Source organism: Oncorhynchus mykiss, unplaced genomic scaffold (genome assembly GCF_013265735.2).
Source record: "Oncorhynchus mykiss isolate Arlee unplaced genomic scaffold, USDA_OmykA_1.1 un_scaffold_261, whole genome shotgun sequence".
Lineage (NCBI taxonomy): Eukaryota > Metazoa > Chordata > Actinopteri > Salmoniformes > Salmonidae > Oncorhynchus > Oncorhynchus mykiss.
The window spans coordinates 208,102-230,000 of record NW_023493717.1 but is presented as its reverse complement, the minus strand read 5'-3'; the positions used below and the strand labels follow the sequence as shown (position 1 = coordinate 230,000).

General features: G+C 43.1%; 1 protein-coding gene across 2 annotated transcripts in view; it reads right to left on the bottom strand.

Moving 5' to 3' along the window:
* Window positions 1-12,931, bottom strand: part of LOC110515823 (homeobox protein Meis1-like) — a 34,483-nt gene extending 21,552 nt beyond the window's left edge. The window contains exons 1-6 of one of the 2 annotated variants that reach the window (XM_036973515.1): window positions 12,910-12,931; window positions 9,077-9,297; window positions 7,894-8,035; window positions 7,518-7,568; window positions 6,901-6,951; window positions 5,764-5,910 (exon numbers count right to left, since the gene is read on the bottom strand). In XM_036973515.1, coding sequence (XP_036829410.1) covers window positions 5,764-5,910; window positions 6,901-6,951; window positions 7,518-7,568; window positions 7,894-8,035; window positions 9,077-9,273 — 588 coding nt within the window. In that variant the 5' untranslated portion in view covers window positions 9,274-9,297; window positions 12,910-12,931. Of the gene's footprint in view, window positions 1-5,763; window positions 5,911-6,900; window positions 6,952-7,517; window positions 7,569-7,893; window positions 8,036-9,076; window positions 9,298-10,897; window positions 11,602-12,909 lie in introns of those variants that run through there. The other variant, XM_036973514.1, reaches the window with a different exon arrangement.
* Between the last annotated feature and the right edge of the window lie 8,968 nt (window positions 12,932-21,899).

Here is a 21,899-nt window from a genome sequence, read left to right as displayed (position 1 = left end):
CATTGAAGTCCCACAGGTGACAGTTTCAATAATCACCACTGCTTCCTGTATCAAAAGGTCGGCTGGTCCTCATTGAAGTCCCACAGGTGACAGTTTCAATAATCACCACTGCTTCCTGTATCAAAAGGTCGGCTGGTCCTCATTGAAGTCCCACAGGTGACAGTTTCAATAATCACCACTGCTTCCTGTATCAAAAGGTCGGCTGGTCCTCATTGAAGTCCCACAGGTGACAGCTCCGCTACACAAGCTTCCAACTTACCTAACTTTGCTGCTAACCTATAAGAGAATGAGCTACCATACCCGCTCGCAGGATTGGTTCATTCTTGAGGTCCCTCTGGTCTCCACCAATTTAGGTAAATCCTCCTTTAGTTTAAGTGCCACCCCTGATTTTTGTTGGAATAACCTAGAACATTCCTTGCCTTGATTCCCTGGTGCCGCTAGGACAGTGTAGGACTCTGATGTTAAATGAATTCATTCAGTATGGAAGTTGTTTCCATTGATTGTTGTGGTTTATTTGTTGAAGTTGTGGTGTTGAGGTTGTGGTGTTGTGGTATTGTGGTTGTGATGTTGAGGTTGTGGTGTTGTGGTTGTGGTTGTGATGTTGAGATTGTGGTGTTGTGGTTGTGGTTGTGATGTTGAGGCTGCGGTGTTGTGGTTGTGGTTGTGGTGTTGAGGTTGTGGTGTTGTGGTTGTGGTGTTGAGGTTGTGGTTGTGGTGTTAAGGTTGTGGTTGTGGTGTTGAGGTTGTGGCGTTGAGGTTGTGGCGTTGAGGTTGTGGCGTTGAGGTTGTGGCGTTGAGGTTGTGGCGTTGAGGTTGTGGCGTTGAGGTTGTGGCGTTGAGGTTGTGAAGTAATTGTTATTCTTCTTGTTTTATTTGGAATGTTAATTGTACTTCATGTTTGTGAGAAAATGTTTGTACTCAGGGCAGCATTGGGAATGAGACTCTGGTCTCAATTGGGCCTGAATACACACCAGTTAATACCATGTGTTTGTCTTACTTCTAATGACACTATGTTTCTCAACCTTCAGGGTTGTATTTATGTATACACTCACAAAACCTATCTAAATCGAAGTCCTTATGCTATCAGAATTTGCATACACTGGCTCAAAGCGCTCTTCAACCCATTCCAAACAATATGACCAATGAGCATGTTCCTTTTCAATCATTCTAGAACCACTCTGGAAAAAGGAAGAAAAAACAAGGGTCATTTCAATGAACCCCACTTCAGGATGGAGGGCACAATGAACCTCACTTCAGGATGGAGGGCACAATGAACCCCACTTCAGGATGGAGGGCACAATGAACCCCACTTCAGGATGGAGGGCACAATGAACCCCACTTCAGGATGGAGGGCACAATGAACCCCACTTCAGGATGGAGGGAACAATGAACCCCACTTTAGGATGGAGGGCACAATGAACCCCACTTCAGGATGGAGGGCACAATGAACCCCACTTCAGGATGGAGGGCACAATGAACCCCACTTCAGGATGGAGGGCACAATGAACCCCACTTCAGGATGGAGGGCACAATGAACCCCACTTCAGGATGGAGGGCACAATGAACCCCACTTCAGGATGGAGGGCACAATGAACCCCACTTCAGGATGGAGGGTACAATGAACCCCACTTCAGGATGGAGGGCACAATGAACCCCACTTCAGGATGGAGGGCACAATGAACCCCACTTCAGGATGGAGGGCACAATGAACCCCACTTCAGGATGGAGGGCACAATGAACCCCACTTCAGGATGGAGGGCACAATGAACCCCACTTCAGGATGGAGGGCACAATGATCCCCACTTCAGGATGGAGGGCACAATAGAGGAGAAGAGCTCACCAGATGCAGTGTCCACAGCGTTATTATCACAGCATCTAGACAGCCTGGGGATGCCACCCAAGAGTGGCACCCTATTCCCTACATAGTGCACTACATTTGAACAGAGCCCTTTGGACCCTGGACAAAAGTAGTGCACTAAATAGGGAATAGGGTGCAGCAGTTTTCCACTCTCTGAGCTTGTCACAAAGTTCATTAGCAGATTTGCTGCGCACCTTCCTCCTGCTTCTCTGCAATTAAAGACAACTGTGCAAACGGAGCGCTAGCTGCTGCTGTGACGCGGTGGCTGGAACGACCTCCCATCTCGTTGCTCACTCGGAGCAGTGGAGAGCCATGTGTGGGCTAGGCAAATACGTATGCAATCGGCAAGGCAACAAGCACCATGTCTTCAACAACACAGAGAAGAGATTAAGCCCTGGGTGGGGATATGTATACATGGGCTACGTCTGCATGTATGACTGAAGGACTTTAAAACAACAGAATATGGAGCTGTCTTCCTATACTAGTTTTATGTGTTTTAGTTGTCGTGTGGAATCTTAGCTGTCGTGTGGAATCTTAGTTGTCGTGTGGAATCTTAGCTGTCGTGTGGAATCTTAGCTGTCGTGTGGAATCTTAGTTGTCGTGTGGAATCTTAGCTGTCGTGTGGAATCTTAGTTGTCGTGTGGAATCTTAGCTGTCGTGTGGAATCTTAGCTGTCGTGTGGAATCTTAGCTGTCGTGTGGAATCTTAGCTGTCGTGTGGAATCTTAGCTGTCGTGTGGAATCTTAGCTGTCGTGTGGAATCTTAGCTGTCGTGTGGAATCTTAGCTGTCGTGTGGAATCTTAGCTGTCGTGTGGAATCTTAGCTGTCGTGTGGAATCTTAGCTGTCGTGTGGAATCTTAGCTGTCGTGTGGAATCTTAGCTGTCGTGTGGAATCTTAGCTGTCGTGTGGAATCTTAGTTGTCGTTGTTGGAATCTGCGTTGATGAAGCCTAGGAACATGCTAGCACATTATTTCCTAGCATCACCTATTCCCGTGGAGGAGACTAGACGATATGCTAAGAAGTGTATTACTTTTTAGTTGTTTTAAAATGTGTTATGTTCACATGAACACCACGTAACTAAAAAGGTGAAGAGTAAAGGAATCTATTTATGGAAATGTTTGACTACCCTTCAAGTGGGTCAAAATGAGCAGGGAGAGGGTGCGGTCAAATGTAGTAAATAAAGGGGTTAAATATGTCAAATAAATGTGGTAAAACTAGTTTTCTAGGGAGAAGGAGGAAAAGAGTTTTAAAGGGAGCATGGAGCCAGGCTGGGCTCTCTCACACACGCACGCACACGCACACCCAAACTGGCTTGGTCACATTCACAAGCCTTCACAGCCAGACTCTCTCCCTCTCTCTATGACTGTTTCACCTCTCCTGAAATGCTCTTATCCGCTCATTTTTTTGACAAGAGGCGCCCTGCGTCCTTCCTGCATGCGCTACTTTCCTGCGCAAAGCACGAGACAAGCAAAATAACAAGGGGAGGAAAAAAAGATGGAGGAGTCGGAACGGAACATTATTGGTTCAATGCTTGGGTGCACAAGCTGCTAGTAACTCGGCGCAGACCCTGGAGTTTAATAAATTCAAAGTACTCTTTTTTTGGGCCCTTTTCTGCTACAGTCCCCTCGCTGGAATAAATTGGTTTGTGCATAAATGAGCTTCCGTTCCTTCTTGTTAACAAATTCTCTATATTTTTTCCAGTCCAATTGAACGTTATGCCCCAGGGCGTATATTAACAATACATATGGATAGAGATAATTCTTACACGGCGCTAATCCGTTAAGGGTGTCACAGCCGCCTAACAAACGCAAAAGCATAAAATGTCCTACAAGAAATACAAAATACTAAAATACATAGCCCATATTCAGCTCAGCTGGAAAGTATCGCGATAAAACAAGTGCAGTTTCATTTAATTGAAAACGGTCTTATCTTTGAGCCAAAGACCCCTCAGCGCTCTCTGGATAAGTTAATTTGTGGTTTATGGATCATTAAGCAGATATGCCTAAAATGTAGGCTAGCTGCACTACTTTGTATTGTATCATAATCTTACTCTGAAATATCAGGAATTTAATTGATATGGACATATTCCAGATCTGTCAGAACAGTTTTTACATAGAGGCCTATTAATGCGCTTCACAGCGGAGACACTGTCAACCTATATGCCTATATGATATTAGCCTCAATATTTAGGCTACAAGGAAGGCCATCATTAGATTAAAATAGGGCATGTCTTCATCTTAAAGTCAATTAAAGTACCATATCACTGCCCGCGAGCACAACATGATGTGCTTCATATACCTACAAACCCTAGGGTGTTCGCGAAGCCTATATTTCGATACCCCCTTTATCTTCCACAGTTTCACTCATATCTCAGTTCTATCTAGGCGCAACGTCTTTGACAAGGTCCCCAAAGAATACGCGTTCAAAGAAACACTTAAGTGCACAATTGGCATCATGTTATTTAATTCTGCTTTTGAATTAAATGAAGTGTTATCTGGCGGGGCGATCTGCCTCATTAGCATAATCATTAATATGGGGCTGGTGACGGAGAAAGAGAGAGAGAGAGCGAGAGAGAGAGGAAGCTTGAGGCAGGCAGGGGGTCGCTCCCATTTTGGTCCCAGCTCGTCCATGAATGACGATGCCTAGGCTATACTGCCTGCTAACTACGCTATTCACCACAGAACATGGAAGCTGCTCGCTGCCACTCTCTCCGGAGCACTACAACAGACCGCCAGCTCTAGCCGGCCACTCAACCATATGGAGGTCCACGGATTTAAATTATTTAGCCTAATCGCTTCATTACTTTTTATATCTGCCTAGCCGCTAATCTCTTTAATTTGGCCACTTGTGTTTTTTCCCTTCATCGGTATCCATAGCCTATGTCTCTGAGGGCCTTCATTCATTCTTCTCTAAAACCCTAACAGAGATAACTTTCGAAAATATAGGCCTATTTTGTTAAGTGAAATAAGAAAAGCTGTGTCTCTATTCAGGCTACAAAATGAAGCATGCTATTAATGGCCTAAAATCCACCGCATAAAAGATAGGGCTATAGATTTGCATAATTCTAATCATTATTACTGTTATCATTATTTAACGGCAATACGGACCATTAGGGTCATGCCTGCGCGCGCACTACAATGTCCCTCGAGAGCGAGCAGCCAGTGGAGCACATAATGAAGGATGTGCTGATATCGCTACTGCTGCCCGCGACTCACAATAGGAACCATTCCCCTAATCTAGCCTACTGCCTTGCCCTAATGTAGCCTACTGCCTTGTCCTAATCTAACCTACTGCCAAGTAGCTTTCAAAATCAAACCGTAATTTCAGCAAGTGCCATGGAATCTCTCTCTGTCTTCGCGCTTTAAAGCACAAAGTGGTCACGAATAGGGCTATTCGCCTAAGCAATGTGCACTCATGTCTGAGGAAAAATACTGACAAGACACCTAATGAACCGTAAACTACAACGGGAAATCCAAGGCAACTAAACCCACGGTCTCAGTCCCTCCGGTGAGATATCAAACTATGCGTTTGGCCTCTCCACAGTGGCTGCGTGGTAATACAAATGCACTGATGACGTTTCGTTTTGATTAAAAACTAGAAGACAGAGGTGGTGGAGAGGAGGAGGAAAATAAGAAAAGGGAAAGATGGCTAAATTAAAATGGACAAGAAGCAGGTCAAGTTTATGGCGATGCTTTCTCGGGCTAATCTCCCCCGGGTCGGTTCCCGGATCAAACCTTAATGGGCCAATAATGGATACATTATACAGAGAAATTTTCATTCCGATGGAATCTAAAATGGTCTTAATCGTATGCAAATAACAGCGCCTCGCGGAGAAGTGACCCAGAAGACACCACACTGAATATTCCCAGTAGAGAGAGAGATAGAGAGAGAGAGGTGACATTACCTGATCAAGAGGCCCGGATGATCTTGTTATTTCCTCGTTGTCCGATTTTGATCCGCCCTCTCTGTCGTCGATCACCAAGTCGATGGGCATCTTTCCTTTCAGACAGCTGATGTACCGGTGACAGAAATTGTCACATAGTTCGTGTACCTATAGAACAACATAAAAGAGAATAGGAAAACACACCAAAAGAAAAGACATGAGGTACTGTATATCTGACACATGCCTGCAACTACAAAGCTGCAAGCCACTTGGACAACCTGGTCCAAATGGGTTGAGGCGAGCACGTGGTGTTGCTGTGCGCTCCCACGTGACCAGCCGAATCCAGAAATATGAAGTAACTTTATTACAGAGAAAAATTGAGACTTCAACGAAAATTGACAATGACAAGAAGACTGGCGGGCTACAACCTGGTCAACACCCGTGTTAAATGTATCAGTGCCCCCAGGTTGTGTCCATTAGGGAGGTGGTGGGGTGACCCGACTGATTGACATTTAAGGTAAACTGCTTCATTTCCTCCAGTGATTCCATTATTACCACCGACCCAACCCGGTGCATGTCGCCTGGTCATGCCGAGGATGGTGCATGCTGTATGGGCTAAATGCATCGCTACACAATGCTGCTACAGCCTGCAACGACCCTAATGTTATATCATGTTTTGAATTGTATTAAAATAGCCCAACACTCGGTCTACTGAAAGTTAATTAACAATCATTTCAACTGATCAATTGTTTGGACAGTGGGCTACCATTGGTAAAACATATCAATATACCATATACAAAAATGGCTCACTAATGTCACGCCAATCTATGCTACAGCGGGCTACTTTTCTCGGCCTTTAGCATTCTCCAATACCTAAAGCGCGTATAACATACTTTAAATGATATAATTAATTCACCTTGTATGTAATCTACACCAAAATAAACTATTAGCTCTCAGAGAGATTTGGTCACAGAGATATCCGCTCCATGCAGTTGTAGCAGCTCGCGTTGTGATTAGGCTACAACGCGGAAGAGAAATAGGCCCCGTGATTGATTTCGACACTAATTATAGCCGACTAGAAAAATACATTTATGCAAATGTCGCCCATAGCTATGAAGTGTGACAAGGCCAGGCAGCAACAGGGAGCTGTGATATTACCTTTTCCAACTCCAGAAGATGAAACCGTAAAACTTGAATGGCTTGAATCATCTGAAAAATTTAAATAACAATTTAAAAAAAAGATTAGCTTGTAAAAATGTCCTAATATGAAATAGGCATATGTTTCTGGATAGGATATAAGAAACTACAATGGAGAAAATTATTCATGTTAAATTGGATTTTGAATTTTGATTTTATGTCGAGCTTGATATTCAACATTATAAGCGTACGGCATTACAACATTGGCTAATCAATCAAACACAATAGAAGCTTGCCCAGACATAAGCATTAGATATCCTACATTACAAGTGAAAACTATTAACGTAATAACTTTCCATCGAAGGGAAATGTAGTCCAAATCCATTTGACAGCTTTCTAATGCGGCCCTCAAAAGATGCTTATCTACCGTGACAACCGAGGGCTATCATAAAAATCAAACAATCCGGATTGAAGAACAACAACCTCCAGTCGTTGGAGAAACGTTTTGAAACTAACAGCGTCTGGTGTTCAGAAACCGTGACATAATATGAAGGCAAGCCCTGATATGTTGGATACATCCACGTTGACTCTTAGTCCTTAGCCCACTTCTTGTATAATCAAATCAATATTTGTCTTACCAGGTTATCCAGTTCTGGATTCGATGAAAATAACGGCTTTTCTGCCCGAATCTAAAACCACAAAATCATGAACACTTCAACACTTATGGGCAACATCCGTGAGAAAAATAATAATGTATTTAATATTAAAATAGTATTCCCAATATTGAACAATGCGTTAAACATAAACTACTGTTAATGGCATAACAAATACTATCAGGCTACTTCTAAACAATACACGCTTCAAAACATTTCCAATGCTAAACTTTACAATAACATTTAATTACACTAACAAAATACCCAGCTTAAAAACATAGGCTTATGCTCAGCCACACACATCTATAATCGTATGCATAATGTAGCCTATGTTAATAGCGCGTAACGTTTTTTCACCGACCTGTTTTGCAAACACTGCTATATCTTCATTGAAAGATTCCGATGAACAAACGTCTCCTCCCGCGACCCCAGGCTCTCTGGGCGTGCAAGTCGCTAATTCACATTTCTCAAAAATCAGTGCAAGCAGGGGGAACAGGGGGTGCCTGCATGGAATCAAACACAATAGCAAATGTCACCGCAGAGAACAAGGCCGGGGTCAACACTGGTTCTATAAGCTAGTCTCAACAACTAGGCATAGCTCTGGGAATTGGTGATATGTGTATGCCGTTTTATGTAAGGCGTTTATAGCCTATTAGTGCAGGAAAAATATTCAAACGATATAGTTTTTAGTGACAGATAATTGTGTCAAATGATTTGAATAAAATGTACTTTTTTTGTGCAGCACTGTATGTTCTCCTACGCCTATAGACTAGATCTGCCTTTGTCTTTGAAAATATCAAACGTTTAATACGTGCAATTTGTTCCATTTTAGTCTCATTTGTAAATTCGCGGATATGACCGTTCTGGAAATGTTAGGGCCAATGTCTAGAATTTAAGAAAAATATGGCGCTCTCAAGTAAGCCTACCATTGAACTGAGTAAAATAGTTAAATTATTTGTGACATGTTCAGTCACCGTACATACATCATGCTTTGGAATTTTAATTAACTCATCTAAATTAATGTAGGGTGTGCATAATTTTGGGTGTCTGTTTTATTACATAAAACTCCTCGAAATTGGCCATATAACATGACCATTGCACACCATTTAGTTATATTAATATGTGGTAATCAATTACAGGTCCTTGTAAAACTACAATAAACTAATTGGAATTTTAATTTCCAAAACATATAGCCTAAAATGTGCTGCTGCACATAGTAGCTATTGGTCTCAGGGTCACGGGTGCATAATATTTGGTGTCAGCAAATATCGTAGCCTATATTTTGAGTACATAAAGAGCATACAACTTTGTGCCAAGTTATAGAAGTCAACACAACTTTCGACAATAAATTATTCTTACAAAAAAAGTTCCAAAACAACAATAATTCCCAGGTAACAATCCCACGTGTTTTTTGACTTTTTCCCAACCGCTCTTCACGGTCTAACAGTCTACACATTTTCAACTCCAACAAGAAAATCAACCAAAACATATGAAATCCCACACAAAGTTGCTCATATATATAACCGTAAGCTACAGTCACCTACCCATATATCTGGTCTTTATCTCTCTTCAGGGCGTCGTTGACGGACGAGCCCATGCTAGGCGGCATGGCGTTGCTGTGGGCTGTGTGCGGGTACTGGTGTGAGTGTAGCTGGGGGCCGTGGTTGAGGTGGACGGCCTGCATGGAGCGGGCACCGTGCGGGTCGCCGTACATGGTGGTGGGGATACCCACCCCGTCCATCCCGTAGTGGGGCAAGTCTTCGTACTGTATACACAATAACAACACAGTTTCCTACTGAATGGACAGTTATAGGACTGTGGTGGTTTTACGCACTTTGCAGACAACAATATAACGTGTCGATAGTAACCTACCAATGAATGAATAAATAAAAAATGAAGTCTACCGAGGTTGGCCTTAGTGACCTTGTTTATATTCAAGAATATAATACCCTTAAAGTTCAACTGTATCTCTAAGAGTATTTTACATATTTACACCACCATATAAGAAATAGTAACACAATTAGGGATAATCTCGTTAAAACATTATTCAAATCTGATCTTTAATTCCAAAGCTAGGCCTACTAAAATAGCAAAAACTGAAATATATATGAGCAGGATAAAACGGATGACAAGCATGCATGTTTCGTCTTTGTGTATTTTGAATGATTTGATAGTAGGCTTTCGCAACATTTAGTCTCTTTAATTACAGTGTTTGCTCATTTTAGAGCATCATTAGAATTGTGTAACATGGGTTACTCTGTTATTACACGCCAAATACACCATCATTAATATATTTAACAAACGCAGTTAAATTGATGTTTCTGTTTCTCATAATGATGATCATTGAAGATGTCTAGTATAGATAGATGAACATTTAAACCGAAGTAATTTGTAGTTATAAATTGTCTACATATTTTCCATCCCCATACGCCCATACTAAATGTGTGCCTGAATATGTCTTTTCACACAGACATACGTGTTGTATAACACGTTGACTAAAAGTTAAAACAACATTTATGTTGGGGCCTGTTTCTTTAACAAATTAATGAGTGATTTTAATGATGTATTGTGGACTCTGAACGTGGCACGGTATTATAAAGACTACCATTTAGACCCTGACACGTGGAGAGGTGCACAAATGACCCGCGTGGTACTGATGTAGTGTGTCTCTCCATCAAGCAAAAGGTCTTTGAATAATAAGTGTGATCTCTCTTACATTTCATTTCTAAAAATTATGCCATTTAGTCGAGTATTCCGGGGGTTTTAGGCTATGTATCAAACCATATGTCATCACATCATGACAAAAAAATGTGTTTTATTAGCATATGCAAAAATGTTGTTGTTTTTTTACCCAAATTACTAAATTAAACGTTATTAGGCCTACTTTGTAATAAACTATAATTGAGGATGCAACTCTAGATGATAATGAATTATAATCTAAAAAAAAACACTCAGAGATTCAAACCTCAAAGCATTTACATGAATTTGATGAATTACAAAAATGACTAAAGTCATTTAAATTCGACTTCGGAAGTATAAAGTTTGGGTTTGTTTGGTCCCATTGCTCTTTGTTTCTCTTCCAGTAACTGGCCTGTCAAGACTAATCTGGAAACAGCAGATAGGATGACACTTCTAATGTCCCTAGTCGGGGCGTTCGCGAAGCAGCAAATATGAGCGTCCGTGCGTAATATTGTGCCAAAGATGCAAAACTGCAAAACATGGAATTCGGTCCAGCGGGGTCTTGAAGAAGAAAGTAAAGTTTCGCCGCGAGCGTCTGTCATTGGCCACGTTACCGTGTTCATGGCTTTGCATTTTCACACAGTGGAGTTACAGTGAAACTTTTCGGGATAGTCTTGCTTACGTACCCGCTGCGCCATATCCCTCCTCTAGTCCCTCTCTTCTTCTCTCCTTTCGCTTCGGATATATCCCCTAAGAGGCCAGGGTGAAGAACAAATAAAAACGCAAATTCCAAATGCGAGATCTTTCAAGAATCCGTATTTCTTGCAAGAGAAATGCAACGATGAATTCAAGCCAGCCCTCTTCAGCTCAAGTTCAGTCCAAAGCAACCGCGAATAGGGCCTGAGCTATCCCCAGGGCAGTGGCATAGGGAGAGAAACCCCAGTCTTATTTTCAAAAAAAAAACAGTATGAAAATACCCCTCAAAACAAAACTAGCGAAGTCTCATGGCTTTTTGCCACCACGCCTGTCAATCAAACGCCGAGGCTTGTCAAAGTAGCCCGGAATGAATGATGATCCGCGCCGCGCTTCCACGGGTTAGCACACCTAATGTGAATAGTCAAATGCACACAAAACATTCAGCTCACTCGTTTTTCTTTTGATCACTCTCGGCTCCTGGGTTGATTTTTTAAAACGCAAAAGCCCTGTAAAGGAGATCAGGAGGAGGTGGGGTGATAATTCAGGCTTAGTCTTTCTTAAAGGAGCAGCCCTCGATCGATGCTGTGCTCAGTCGCCAACTCCTCGTTGGTTTGTGTACAATGGGTGCGAGTAGTTGGGAAACGCGACTGAGGAGTGGATATGGACCAGACTGCCGAAACCCGGAAGTAGTGGTGGCCATAACAGGTCGCGTTATACACAATGCGAATGGGCTACATCAAGTCGCGCGGAGAGGAGGGGGGTGTCGTGGGAGGACCTTCGAAAGCTCGAGTTGAGCAGTCAATGGGTATTCCGAGCCCCTGTCTGTTTGTGTTCTAGGCTATAGGGAGAATATCCCTCAGCCCCTGGTGGTGTTGCTCTGGTCAAAGCCATGCATGCATAGCTTTAGCCTCGGCGTGTGGGATATCACCCTGACTCTTGGTCGTGTAGTCGACTTTACTATAGTGTTTGTTTGACTCACGTTTTTTTTCCTTTCTATTTACAAATGTGGATTTTTCCAACTAATCCCAAGATTAAGATGATCGTCTCAGGACTTTGATGCCATTCCAGATTTTAATAATGTGAAAACTAGTAGGCTACTAGGTAGAAGAGAACACACTGGTTGGATCAACGTTGTTTCCACCTCATTTCAATAAAATGATGTTGCACCAACGTGCCCAGTAGGAAACGCCTTGCAGTATGCTATTCTAATTACATTTATATCCGTGACAAATCCATGTTTTTGAACGGGAGTTAAATCTTAAATAAACCTATGGTAATGTCCTTTTAAAGTGCTCTTGGTTGCAACATACCCGGCCTTTCCTCTTTGACCATTTACGCAGTTTCCACCTTGAACACGTCTATGCACTTAATCATTCCTATTAATGTCGGCCCAAGTCTACTCATCTCTGTTATTGTGGAGATGTCTTTATCTATTTGGACTAGAACTGGCCGGGACTCCCTAAACACATGTCATTTCGATACAGCTATGACTGTTCTTAGCAGGTTAGGAGAATTTATGCAGCAGGTTAGGAAGATTAACATAGCAGTTTAGGAGACTTAGTAGGTGAAGGTTAGGAAAATGGTTAGTGTAAGGGTTAGCAAAAATGCTCTCCTAACCTGCTATGAGAAGTCACTTGAGTCGAAGTGGCATGTTTTTAGGGAGTCCCATAAGTCCCTTCTGCAAAACAGCAGATTCATGATTTCATATCACACTTCTACATTAGACTTTACATCGTCTTACAGTAAGTAGCCTATTTGATTTGGGAGAAATTGTTGAATTGCTTGATTAGATATTATATATATATATATATAGAGAGAGAGACAGATATATACATCGTTAGGTTTGATGAAGTTAGTGTGCCCAATACTGTATAGGCCATTGACAACATTTTGGTATTTTTTTGTAAAATATATACATATTTTACTAACAATCTTTTTACTAAAGCATTTGAATGGTGCTCTATAATTGGTCTTTCTTTAAAACTGAAGCTGAAAAACTCACTAGATTAGAGTCTCTCTATCCTGTCAGCTTCATGTTGCTGTCAGAGTGCTACAGAGTGGTACAGTTCTCCGTTCGTGCCCTCCGTCACCCATTCCCCCTCTCTGCGCCGAATGGGCCGTTCCGAGTCGCTGCACGCTCACGGAGTCCGCCAGGGGTGTCCAATGGAAGCGCGGCACAGTGATGCGAGTCCCCTATTGGATCTCGAGATGATCAACTATGTGGTGATTGATCGATTTCAGGCCACATTGGTGGGGAGCTGCAAAACAAAACGCTGCTCGCAAATTAAAAACATGTCTTTTGTAATAAGTATATATATACATTTCACACAATGTTTGAATATTTCACAAACCCTAGCTCGTTCTCATTTGTCTTTTAGGCTTATCGCTCTTCGCTCTCTCTCTCTCTCTTTCTCTCTCTGTCTCTCTCTCTCTTTCTCTCTCTGTCTCTCTCTCTGTCTCTCTCTGTCTCTGTCTCTCTCTTTCTCTCTCTCTGTCTCTCTCTGTCTCTGTCTCTCTCTCAACAACACAATAACACACACACGTTCTATTTTCCATCTCTTTCCTACTTGTCCTTACTTTCTAAAACTTTTCCGAGATAGCCTATATATACAATATCTATGCATTTTAAACCGATATAATAACTCATCATACGTTTTATTGGGTTGATTTTACCCCAGATTAAAAACTTTAACTTTGTTAAATATTCTCAATAATCGGATTACCGTGTTATTTGGTCAATATAGGACATTTTATTCCTCACAATGACCCCTTTGTCACCGTGTGCACATAGGACAATGTAGCTAACTGTTGAGTGTAAAAGGGCGATTTATAATATTTATTTACAAATCGATTTATGGAAAAGGAACCATAGATCTATTTATATTAGGCTACACAACTCTGATATCAATGAAAATCGTTGACAAAGTATACATTCAAATGTATGTATTTGTTTATCATTTTCAATACAATATATGGGTGTATTGCTTGAACTAGGTGGATGTATACATGTTAGCCTACATTACCGATAAGAAGCTATTCAAACGAGTTACTACACTTGTTTCAACACAAATGCCAGAAGAGAGTGGGCTACAGGCTATATGATTATGTTACATTTCTCTCTCTCTCTCTCTCTCTCTCTCTCTCTCTCTGTCTCTCTCTGTCTCTCTCTGTCTCTCTCTGTCTGTCTCTCTCTCTCTCTCTGTCTCTCTCTGTCTCTCTCTGTCTCTCTCTGTCTGTCTCTCTCTCTATATATATATATATATATATATATATATATATATATATATATATATATATATATATATATATATGACTTCATAACCTGTACGTATAGACAACTTATTTCACACAAATGCCAGGAGAGAATGGCCGTTCCGCTATATCTTCTGATTATGCTAAGCCATCCCGTCGCTGTTCATAACGTGTTACTCCAAACGCCCCGATGACAAGGTGTTTGAAGTTAGCCTGCAGATTCATCTGTCATCGATCATAATGCCCCGCTGCCAGCCGCACTGTCATATCACATAATACAGCGTTCACACATTCAGACGCGACTCCCGTGGTACCACCACCACCACCAGTCCCGAGCCGTGGGATCCAAATTTACAGGCACGAAATTACTATTAAAGCCCCGTGCACCGACCGACGGATGAGTGAGACATGTACGGGGCTTGGGGCAGACACTGTAACGGGCTCGGTGGGACTGGGAAAGCTATATGAAGGCGGTGAGGACACACGGGTTCATGGAATTCCCGGGGAATCGTGGGGTTACGCACAAGGATGGATGCAAAACATTTAGGATAAATTATCTACGCATATCGATTAGACCTCGTTGTATTCCTTTTACTTTCAGTAGTTCATGGGTGAGTAGTTATCTCTCCTAAATGATGTTTTTCTACATTAACTAGCCTAATGCAGCCTATATGGTGGAAACGTGAGTGAAAATACCCTCACATATTATTAGGCACTAAAAAATGATTTATTTACGTTAAGAAATATTAGATTTATAGAGATATACATTTCGTTTTACAATGCGTGACTGGATACCACATGACATTTAGCCCTCGTATTTTCAGAATTGTGTGTCTATCTCCATCCAACTAAATTGGTCGTCTTCGTAAATAGCTCGAGCCTGGTCTAAATTGACATGGAAAGGTGAATTACATCAACGTCTAGGCTACTAACTGCTGTCACAGAACCAGAGTGGCATTATAAAGTAATTAAGTTGCTTCAATTACCGTCTATAAAAGGACGCTACAGACCACAACAGGGGCACGCAGCAATACTTTCACTCTTGCTCTTTAGGTTTCTCATTGGCGAGAGTCAGCTCATTCTAGAGAGAGCAAATATCATCATTTCATCTTTAATCTGCTTCCGGAGGACGGATAATGTCATGAGTCCATGTAATCAAATCAAAATGTATTTCTTTCCTGACAGTCAAATCTGAGTTGACCGCCACATTCGACTGACATAACAATTAGAGACATTGTTTGAGAGTAGTGCACGGGATGGTCAACGTGTAGACCTGCAGTCTAACTTAGGGAGAAGGGGAGAAAAGTCAAGTTAATTAACGATTAAACAATGTCATGCTGGAACATTGTCATTGGGGGAAAGTCATATAGGCCGGTGTTTTAATATTAGAATAAAACAAGTTGTTTTTAAAAATCATTATTTCACAACTTTAATGCACAACTTTCTATATGGACTAATACCATGTCCTTTAATAGGCTTACAACTGAATTACATTTATGAACAATAATGAATCGTATTTTCCCAGCCATGAGCATAGCTTTCTGTATGATTCACGCCTCTCGAAAAAGTTTGAAATATCAAGTCTACATTAGCAAAGAAAACCCCATAGACTATAATGTCCGTGTATTTGTCTTTCCTAATAATAGTCCTCAGCGTCTCTCCCTAAAAGCGCCTGGCACCGGGTGGTTCAGGAGTCAAACGGAGGTCAATTTTTATCAGCCCCGCAGCAATGCGCCCAAACGTGTTAGGATCCGTAGAGCTACAGCCACAGCAGAGGCCATCGCTGGATTCTGTCTTCCAGCAGCATGTTGTCGTTTGGCTGGAAAATATATCTGTTTAGATCAGGCTACTTGTTAGATACGTAGGCAAAACTTTTTAGCGTATTAAAATGAGTAACACTGGCATTGCGAATAGTGTCAATTTGTTCTCCTTGCATTATATCCAAAGTATTGTCTACAATGTAGGCCTAATAATTATCTGCGAAATAGTGAAATGAATTAGTCCAAAACAATATTAGGATATATAAAGGAAATGGCCTGATAGTTTGAACTCTGGTTTAAGTGTGTGGTTATAGTAGCCTAGCCTATATGAAAAAGTACAATTGAGTGTATTGTTTTCATAACCAGGGCGCGTCTTTATTTAGAAATGAATGAAATCCTCTACATCAATAATTCCGATGATTTTTGCAGCAATATTTTTATTTAGACTTTTAGGGGAAGTTTTGGAAACATTTACGGGGCGGCAAATAGCCTAAATGTTTAGAGAGTTTGGCCTGTAACCGAAAGGTTGCTAGATCGAATCCCCGAGCTGACAAGGTAAAAATCTGTCTTTCTGCCCCTGAACAAGGCAGTTAACCCACTGTTCCTAGGACGTCATTGTAAATAGGAATGTGTTCTTTATTAACTGACTAGTTAAATAAAGGTAAAAAAATATATAATTAAAAAAATACAGTAAGCAACTTGGTATTGAAAACTATATTTGAGGTGTAGTGTCAAAGTAAATTATCATAGGCCTGTATTAAAAGTTGAAATATTCCAATCGAAATCGCAATTTAATCCTCAATTGTCATGAGCTGATCACACACAAACACACACCAAGAACTCAGGAACTGAAGAACTCAGGAACTGAAGAACCCAAGAACTCAGGAACTCCACACCATGAGAAATAAACATTAGTGTCGCCCTGCAATACTTATAAAAATCAAAAGGAACATATTCATGAACAGCACATTTCCAAACCATTGTCTTTCCACTAGTCGAATGATAGTGTGAATTATCTGTAAGAATTACCTTTCGAATCAGCTACTTTGCACAAGACAAATGTTACTGTTTACTGTTGGATGCCATTCTCTTTGATACAAAACGTTAACGCTTAATCGTTTGCGCCTTCTACCGGCGTTAGGAGAAATTACATGTATTATCAACGGTAATGAGACAGAACTAAGGTTGAGCGAACAATTAAACGTCATCAACATTACAAACAGCTATTATCATTTTAAATTTTCCCCAAAAATACTTTGAAATTAAGTTTTCTTTAAAAAGTCCGTTGCCTGTTGGAAGGGATTTATAAGTTGACTTATTTAAAAACGGACATGATCACAGTGGAACATCTAAAGCACAACTAGAAATTGCCTACTGTTCCATTAACAAAATATAACAGGCATTTCTTAATTCACCTAACGTGGAGATAATATGATGACTATGGTCGTTTACATTTTGGGGGGATTTAGTCTGTGCTCCCTTGTTTGTCCTTTAAGCTTGATGACAATAAATATTTTCGTGTAAATATTGTTTAAGTTTTGTTTGCACGTGTGTGAATTAATGTCCCATTGACCATAGATAGGCCCGCAGTAAACAGCACATCATTAAATTGTGAGATAAAATACTATATTGATATGTGACAAGACATTAACAACACCTTCCTAATATTGGGTCATAATTGTTCAAACAGCCTCAGTCCCCGGAGAAGAAACAGGACTTATTATCAGTATATATGGAGATGAAAAGACCCAGAAGTAACGTAGGCTGATAACCACAGGAACTGGGAGGCGGCATGAAACCAAGAAGATGTGGAAATTACAAGACTTACAATGGAATATGCTGTGCATTATTTGAAGCATTGGGATAAAGTAGCATGATTACACACACACACACACACACGCACGCACGCACGCACGCACGCACGCACGCACACACACACACACACACACACACACACACACGCACGCACGCACGCACGCACACACACACACACACACGCGCACACACACACACACACACACACACACTACAGGGTGTAATAATAGATCCACTGTTCTCTGAATACTACCACTCAATTTTCACATTGTGGCAGCGGTTACAGGTCATTGGCTGTAGTGCTGCTAACATGGAGTACATCCTAAATGGCACCCTGTTTCCTATATAGTGCACTACTTTAGACCAGGGCCCTATTTCCTATATAGTGCACAACTTTTGCCCAGTGGGCTCTGCCATTTGGGACGCAAACACAGAGGATACAGTCCTGTTAAACCGGCAGGTAGCCTAGTGGTTAGAGTGTTTTTGTCAGTAACCGTAAAGGTTGCTGGATCGAATCCCTGAGCTGACAAGGAAAAAAGCTCTCCTTCTGCCCCTGAACGAGGCAGTTAACCCACTGTTCCCCTGAACAAGGCAGTTAACCCACTGTTCCCCTGAACAAGGCAGTTAACCCACTGTTCCCCTGAACAAGGCAGTTAACCCACTGTTCCCCTGAACAAGGCAGTTAACCCACTGTTCCCCTGAACAAGGCAGTTAACCCACTGTTCCCCTGAACAAGGCAGTTAACCCACTGTTCCCCTGAACGAGGCAGTTAACCCACTGTTCCCCTGAACAAGGCAGTTAACCCACTGTTCCCCTGAACAAGGCAGTTAACCCACTGTTCCCCTGAACAAGGCAGTTAACCCACTGTTCCCCCGAACAAGGCAGTTAACCCACTGTTCCCCTGAACAAGGCAGTTAACCCACTGTTCCCCTGAACAAGGCAGTTAACTCACTGTTCCCCTGAACAAGGCAGTTAACCCACTGTTCCCCTGAACAAGGCAGTTAACCCACTGTTCCCCTGAACAAGGCAGTTAACCCACTGTTCCCCTGAACAAGGCAGTTAAACCACTGTTCCCCTGAACAAGGCAGTTAGCCCACTGTTTCCCTGAACAAGGGTTCCCCTTTAGGCCAACATTGTACAAATAATTTGTTGTTAACTGACTTGCCAAGTTAAATAAAATTTAAAAAAAAACATGGATAGACACAGAACCCATCACCATCACTCTAACCTCTCTCTCCCTCCCCCTCTTTTCTCTCTCTCTATCCCTACCCCCTCCATCATCTACCTCTCTCTCCCTCCCCCTCTTTTCTCTCTCTCTATCCCTACCCCCTCCATCATCTACCTCTCATCGCCCTCCCCCTCTTTTCTCTCTCTCTATCCCTACCCCCTCCACCACTCTAACCTCTCTCTCCCTCCCCCTCTTTTCTCTCTCTCTATCCCTACCCCCTCCATCACTCTAACCTCTCTCTCCCTCCCCCTCTTTTCTCTCTCTCTATCCCTACCCCCTCCATCATCTACCTCTCTCTCCTTCCCCCTCTTTTCTCTCTCTCTATCCCTACCCCCTCCATCATCTACCTCTCTCTCCTTCCCCCTCTTTTCTCTCTCTCTATCCCTACCCCCTCCATCATCTACCTCTCTCTCCTTCCCCCTCTTTTCTCTCTCTCTATCCCTACCCCCTCCATCATCTACCTCTCATCTCCCTCTCTCTTTCCAACCCCCTCCGTCCCACTCCTCCCTCAACATTTGTCATTTGAGCTATTATTTCAGGTGTGCTAATGGTGTCAGAGACACTCTGAAGGGGAGAGAAAAAGAGAGAGAGAGGAAAGGGGGATAGAGCGAGAAAGAGAGAGAGAGAAGGAGGGAAGAAAGAGAGAGGGAAAGAGAGAAAGAGATGGAGAGAGAGGGAGAGAGAGAGAGAGAGAGAGAGAGAGGGAGGGAAAGAGAGAGAGAAAAGGAGACAGACAGAGAGAGAGAGAGAGAGACTTTAACCATATGACATTTGTAATGTCTTTATTATTTTGGAAATTCTGTGAGTGTAATGATTACTGTTAATTTGTATTGTTAATTAATTTCACTTTTGTATATTATCTACTTCACTTGCTTTGGCAATGTTAACATATGTTTCCCATGCCAATAAAGCCCCTTGAATTGAACTGAGAGAGAGATAGAAAGAGAGAGTGACCTCTCCTCTGGAAGAGTGTGATATGACGTGGATGTCGATTAAGGAAGCCCCCCGCACCTCTCTGATTCAGAGCGACCAGGACAGGTCCTTAGAGTGAGAAGGCAGCCTGCCTTGTTCCTTCAGCGCGACCAGGACAGGTCCTTAGAGTGAGACGGCAGCCTGCCTTGTTCCTTCAGCGCGACCAGGACAGGGCCTTAGAGTGAGAAGGCAGCCTGCCTTGTTCCTTCAGAGCGACCAGGACAGGTCCTTAGAGTGAGACGGCAGCCTGCCTTGTTCCTTCAGAGCGACCAGGAAGGGTCCTTAGAGTGAGAAGGCAGCCTGCCTTGTTCCTTCAGCGCGACCAAGACAGGGCCTTGGAGTGAGAAGGCAGCCTGCCTTGTTCCTTCAGAGCGACCAGGAAGGGTCCTTAGAGTGAGAAGGCAGCCTGCCTTGTTCCTTCAGCGCGACCAAGACAGGGCCTTGGAGTGAGAAGGCAGCCTGCCTTGTTCCTTCAGAGCGACCAGGACAGGTCCTTAGAGTGAGAAGCAAAGGGCTAGTGCCTCAGAGGGAGAAGTAGGGGGTGAATGAGCTGCTTCATGTGTCAGCCAATCACAGGGTGAGGCAGAAAGAGTCTCACACCTCCCAGAGAGACTGTGAATTGATCAGCACCTCAGAGAGAGCGAGAGAAAGTGAGAAAGAGAGAGAGCGAGAGAGAGAGAGAGTGGAGGAAGAAAAGAGGGGACAAGAAGGGTGGGGGGCAGAGTGTATGAGGTAGATGAGTGTGAGTAGTGTGCTGACTAGAGAGGGAGAAAGAGGGAGGGAGAGAAGGTAAGACAGAAAGAGAGAGATGAGGGAGAGAGAGAGAGCGAGAGAGAGAGGGAGAGAGAGAGAGAGAGAGGGAGAGGGAGGGAGAGAGGGAAGGTGGGAGAGAGAGAGATAGGGGGAGAGAGAGAGAGGGGGAGGGAGAGAGAGAGAGAGAGGGAGAGGGAGGGAGAGAGAGAGAGAGAGAGAGCGAGGGAGGGAGAGAGAGAGAGGGAGGGAGAGAGGGAAGGTGGGAGAGAGAGAGAAGAGGGAGGGAGAGAGAGAGAGGGGGAAGGTGGGAGAGAGAGAGAGAGATGAGGGAGAGGAGTGCTGACTAGAAGAGAAAGAGAGAGAGAGAGAGGGAGGTAGAGAGAGAGAGAGAGGGGGAAGGTGGGAGAGAGAGGGGGAAGGTGGGAGTGAGTGGGAAGGTGGGATAGAGAGAGAGAGAGAGGGAGAGAGAGAGAGGGGGAGGGAAGGTGGGAGAGAGAGAGAGAGAGGGAGGGCGAGAGAGGGGGGGGTGGGAGAGAGAGCGAGAGAGAGAGCTGCAGAGGAGGTGTGAAAATTCATTCTTTTCTGAGAGGGCATCAGGAGGATAGTTGAGAATAGCCTGAGACCATGGTACAGTCCAGTAGTAATGACCCCCTAACACACAGCACTGAGGAATCTATATCAAACAGGACATGGTACAGTCCAGTAGTAATGACCCCCTAACACACAGCACTGAGGAATCTATATGAAACAGGACATGGTACAGTCCAGTAGTAATGACCCCCTAGTGACCAGGACACCAGAGTGGCTGACTCCAACGACTACCATTCAGATTGGTGACCAGGACACCAGAGTGACTGACTCCAACGACTATCATTCAGATTGGTGACCAGGACACCAGAGTGGCTGACTCCAACGACTACCATTCAGATTGGTGACCAGGACACCAGAGTGGCTGACTCCAACGACTACCATTCAGATTGGTGACCAGGACACCAGAGTGACTGACTCCAACGACTACCATTCAGATTGGTGACCAGGACACCAGAGTGGCTGACTCCAACGACTACCATTCAGATTGGTGACCAGGACACCAGAGTGGCTGACTCCAACGACTACCATTCAGATTGGTGACCAGGACACCAGAGTGGCTGACTCCAACGACTAACATTCAGATTGGTGGCATCAGTACCGACCAGACTTAATCTCTGGTTG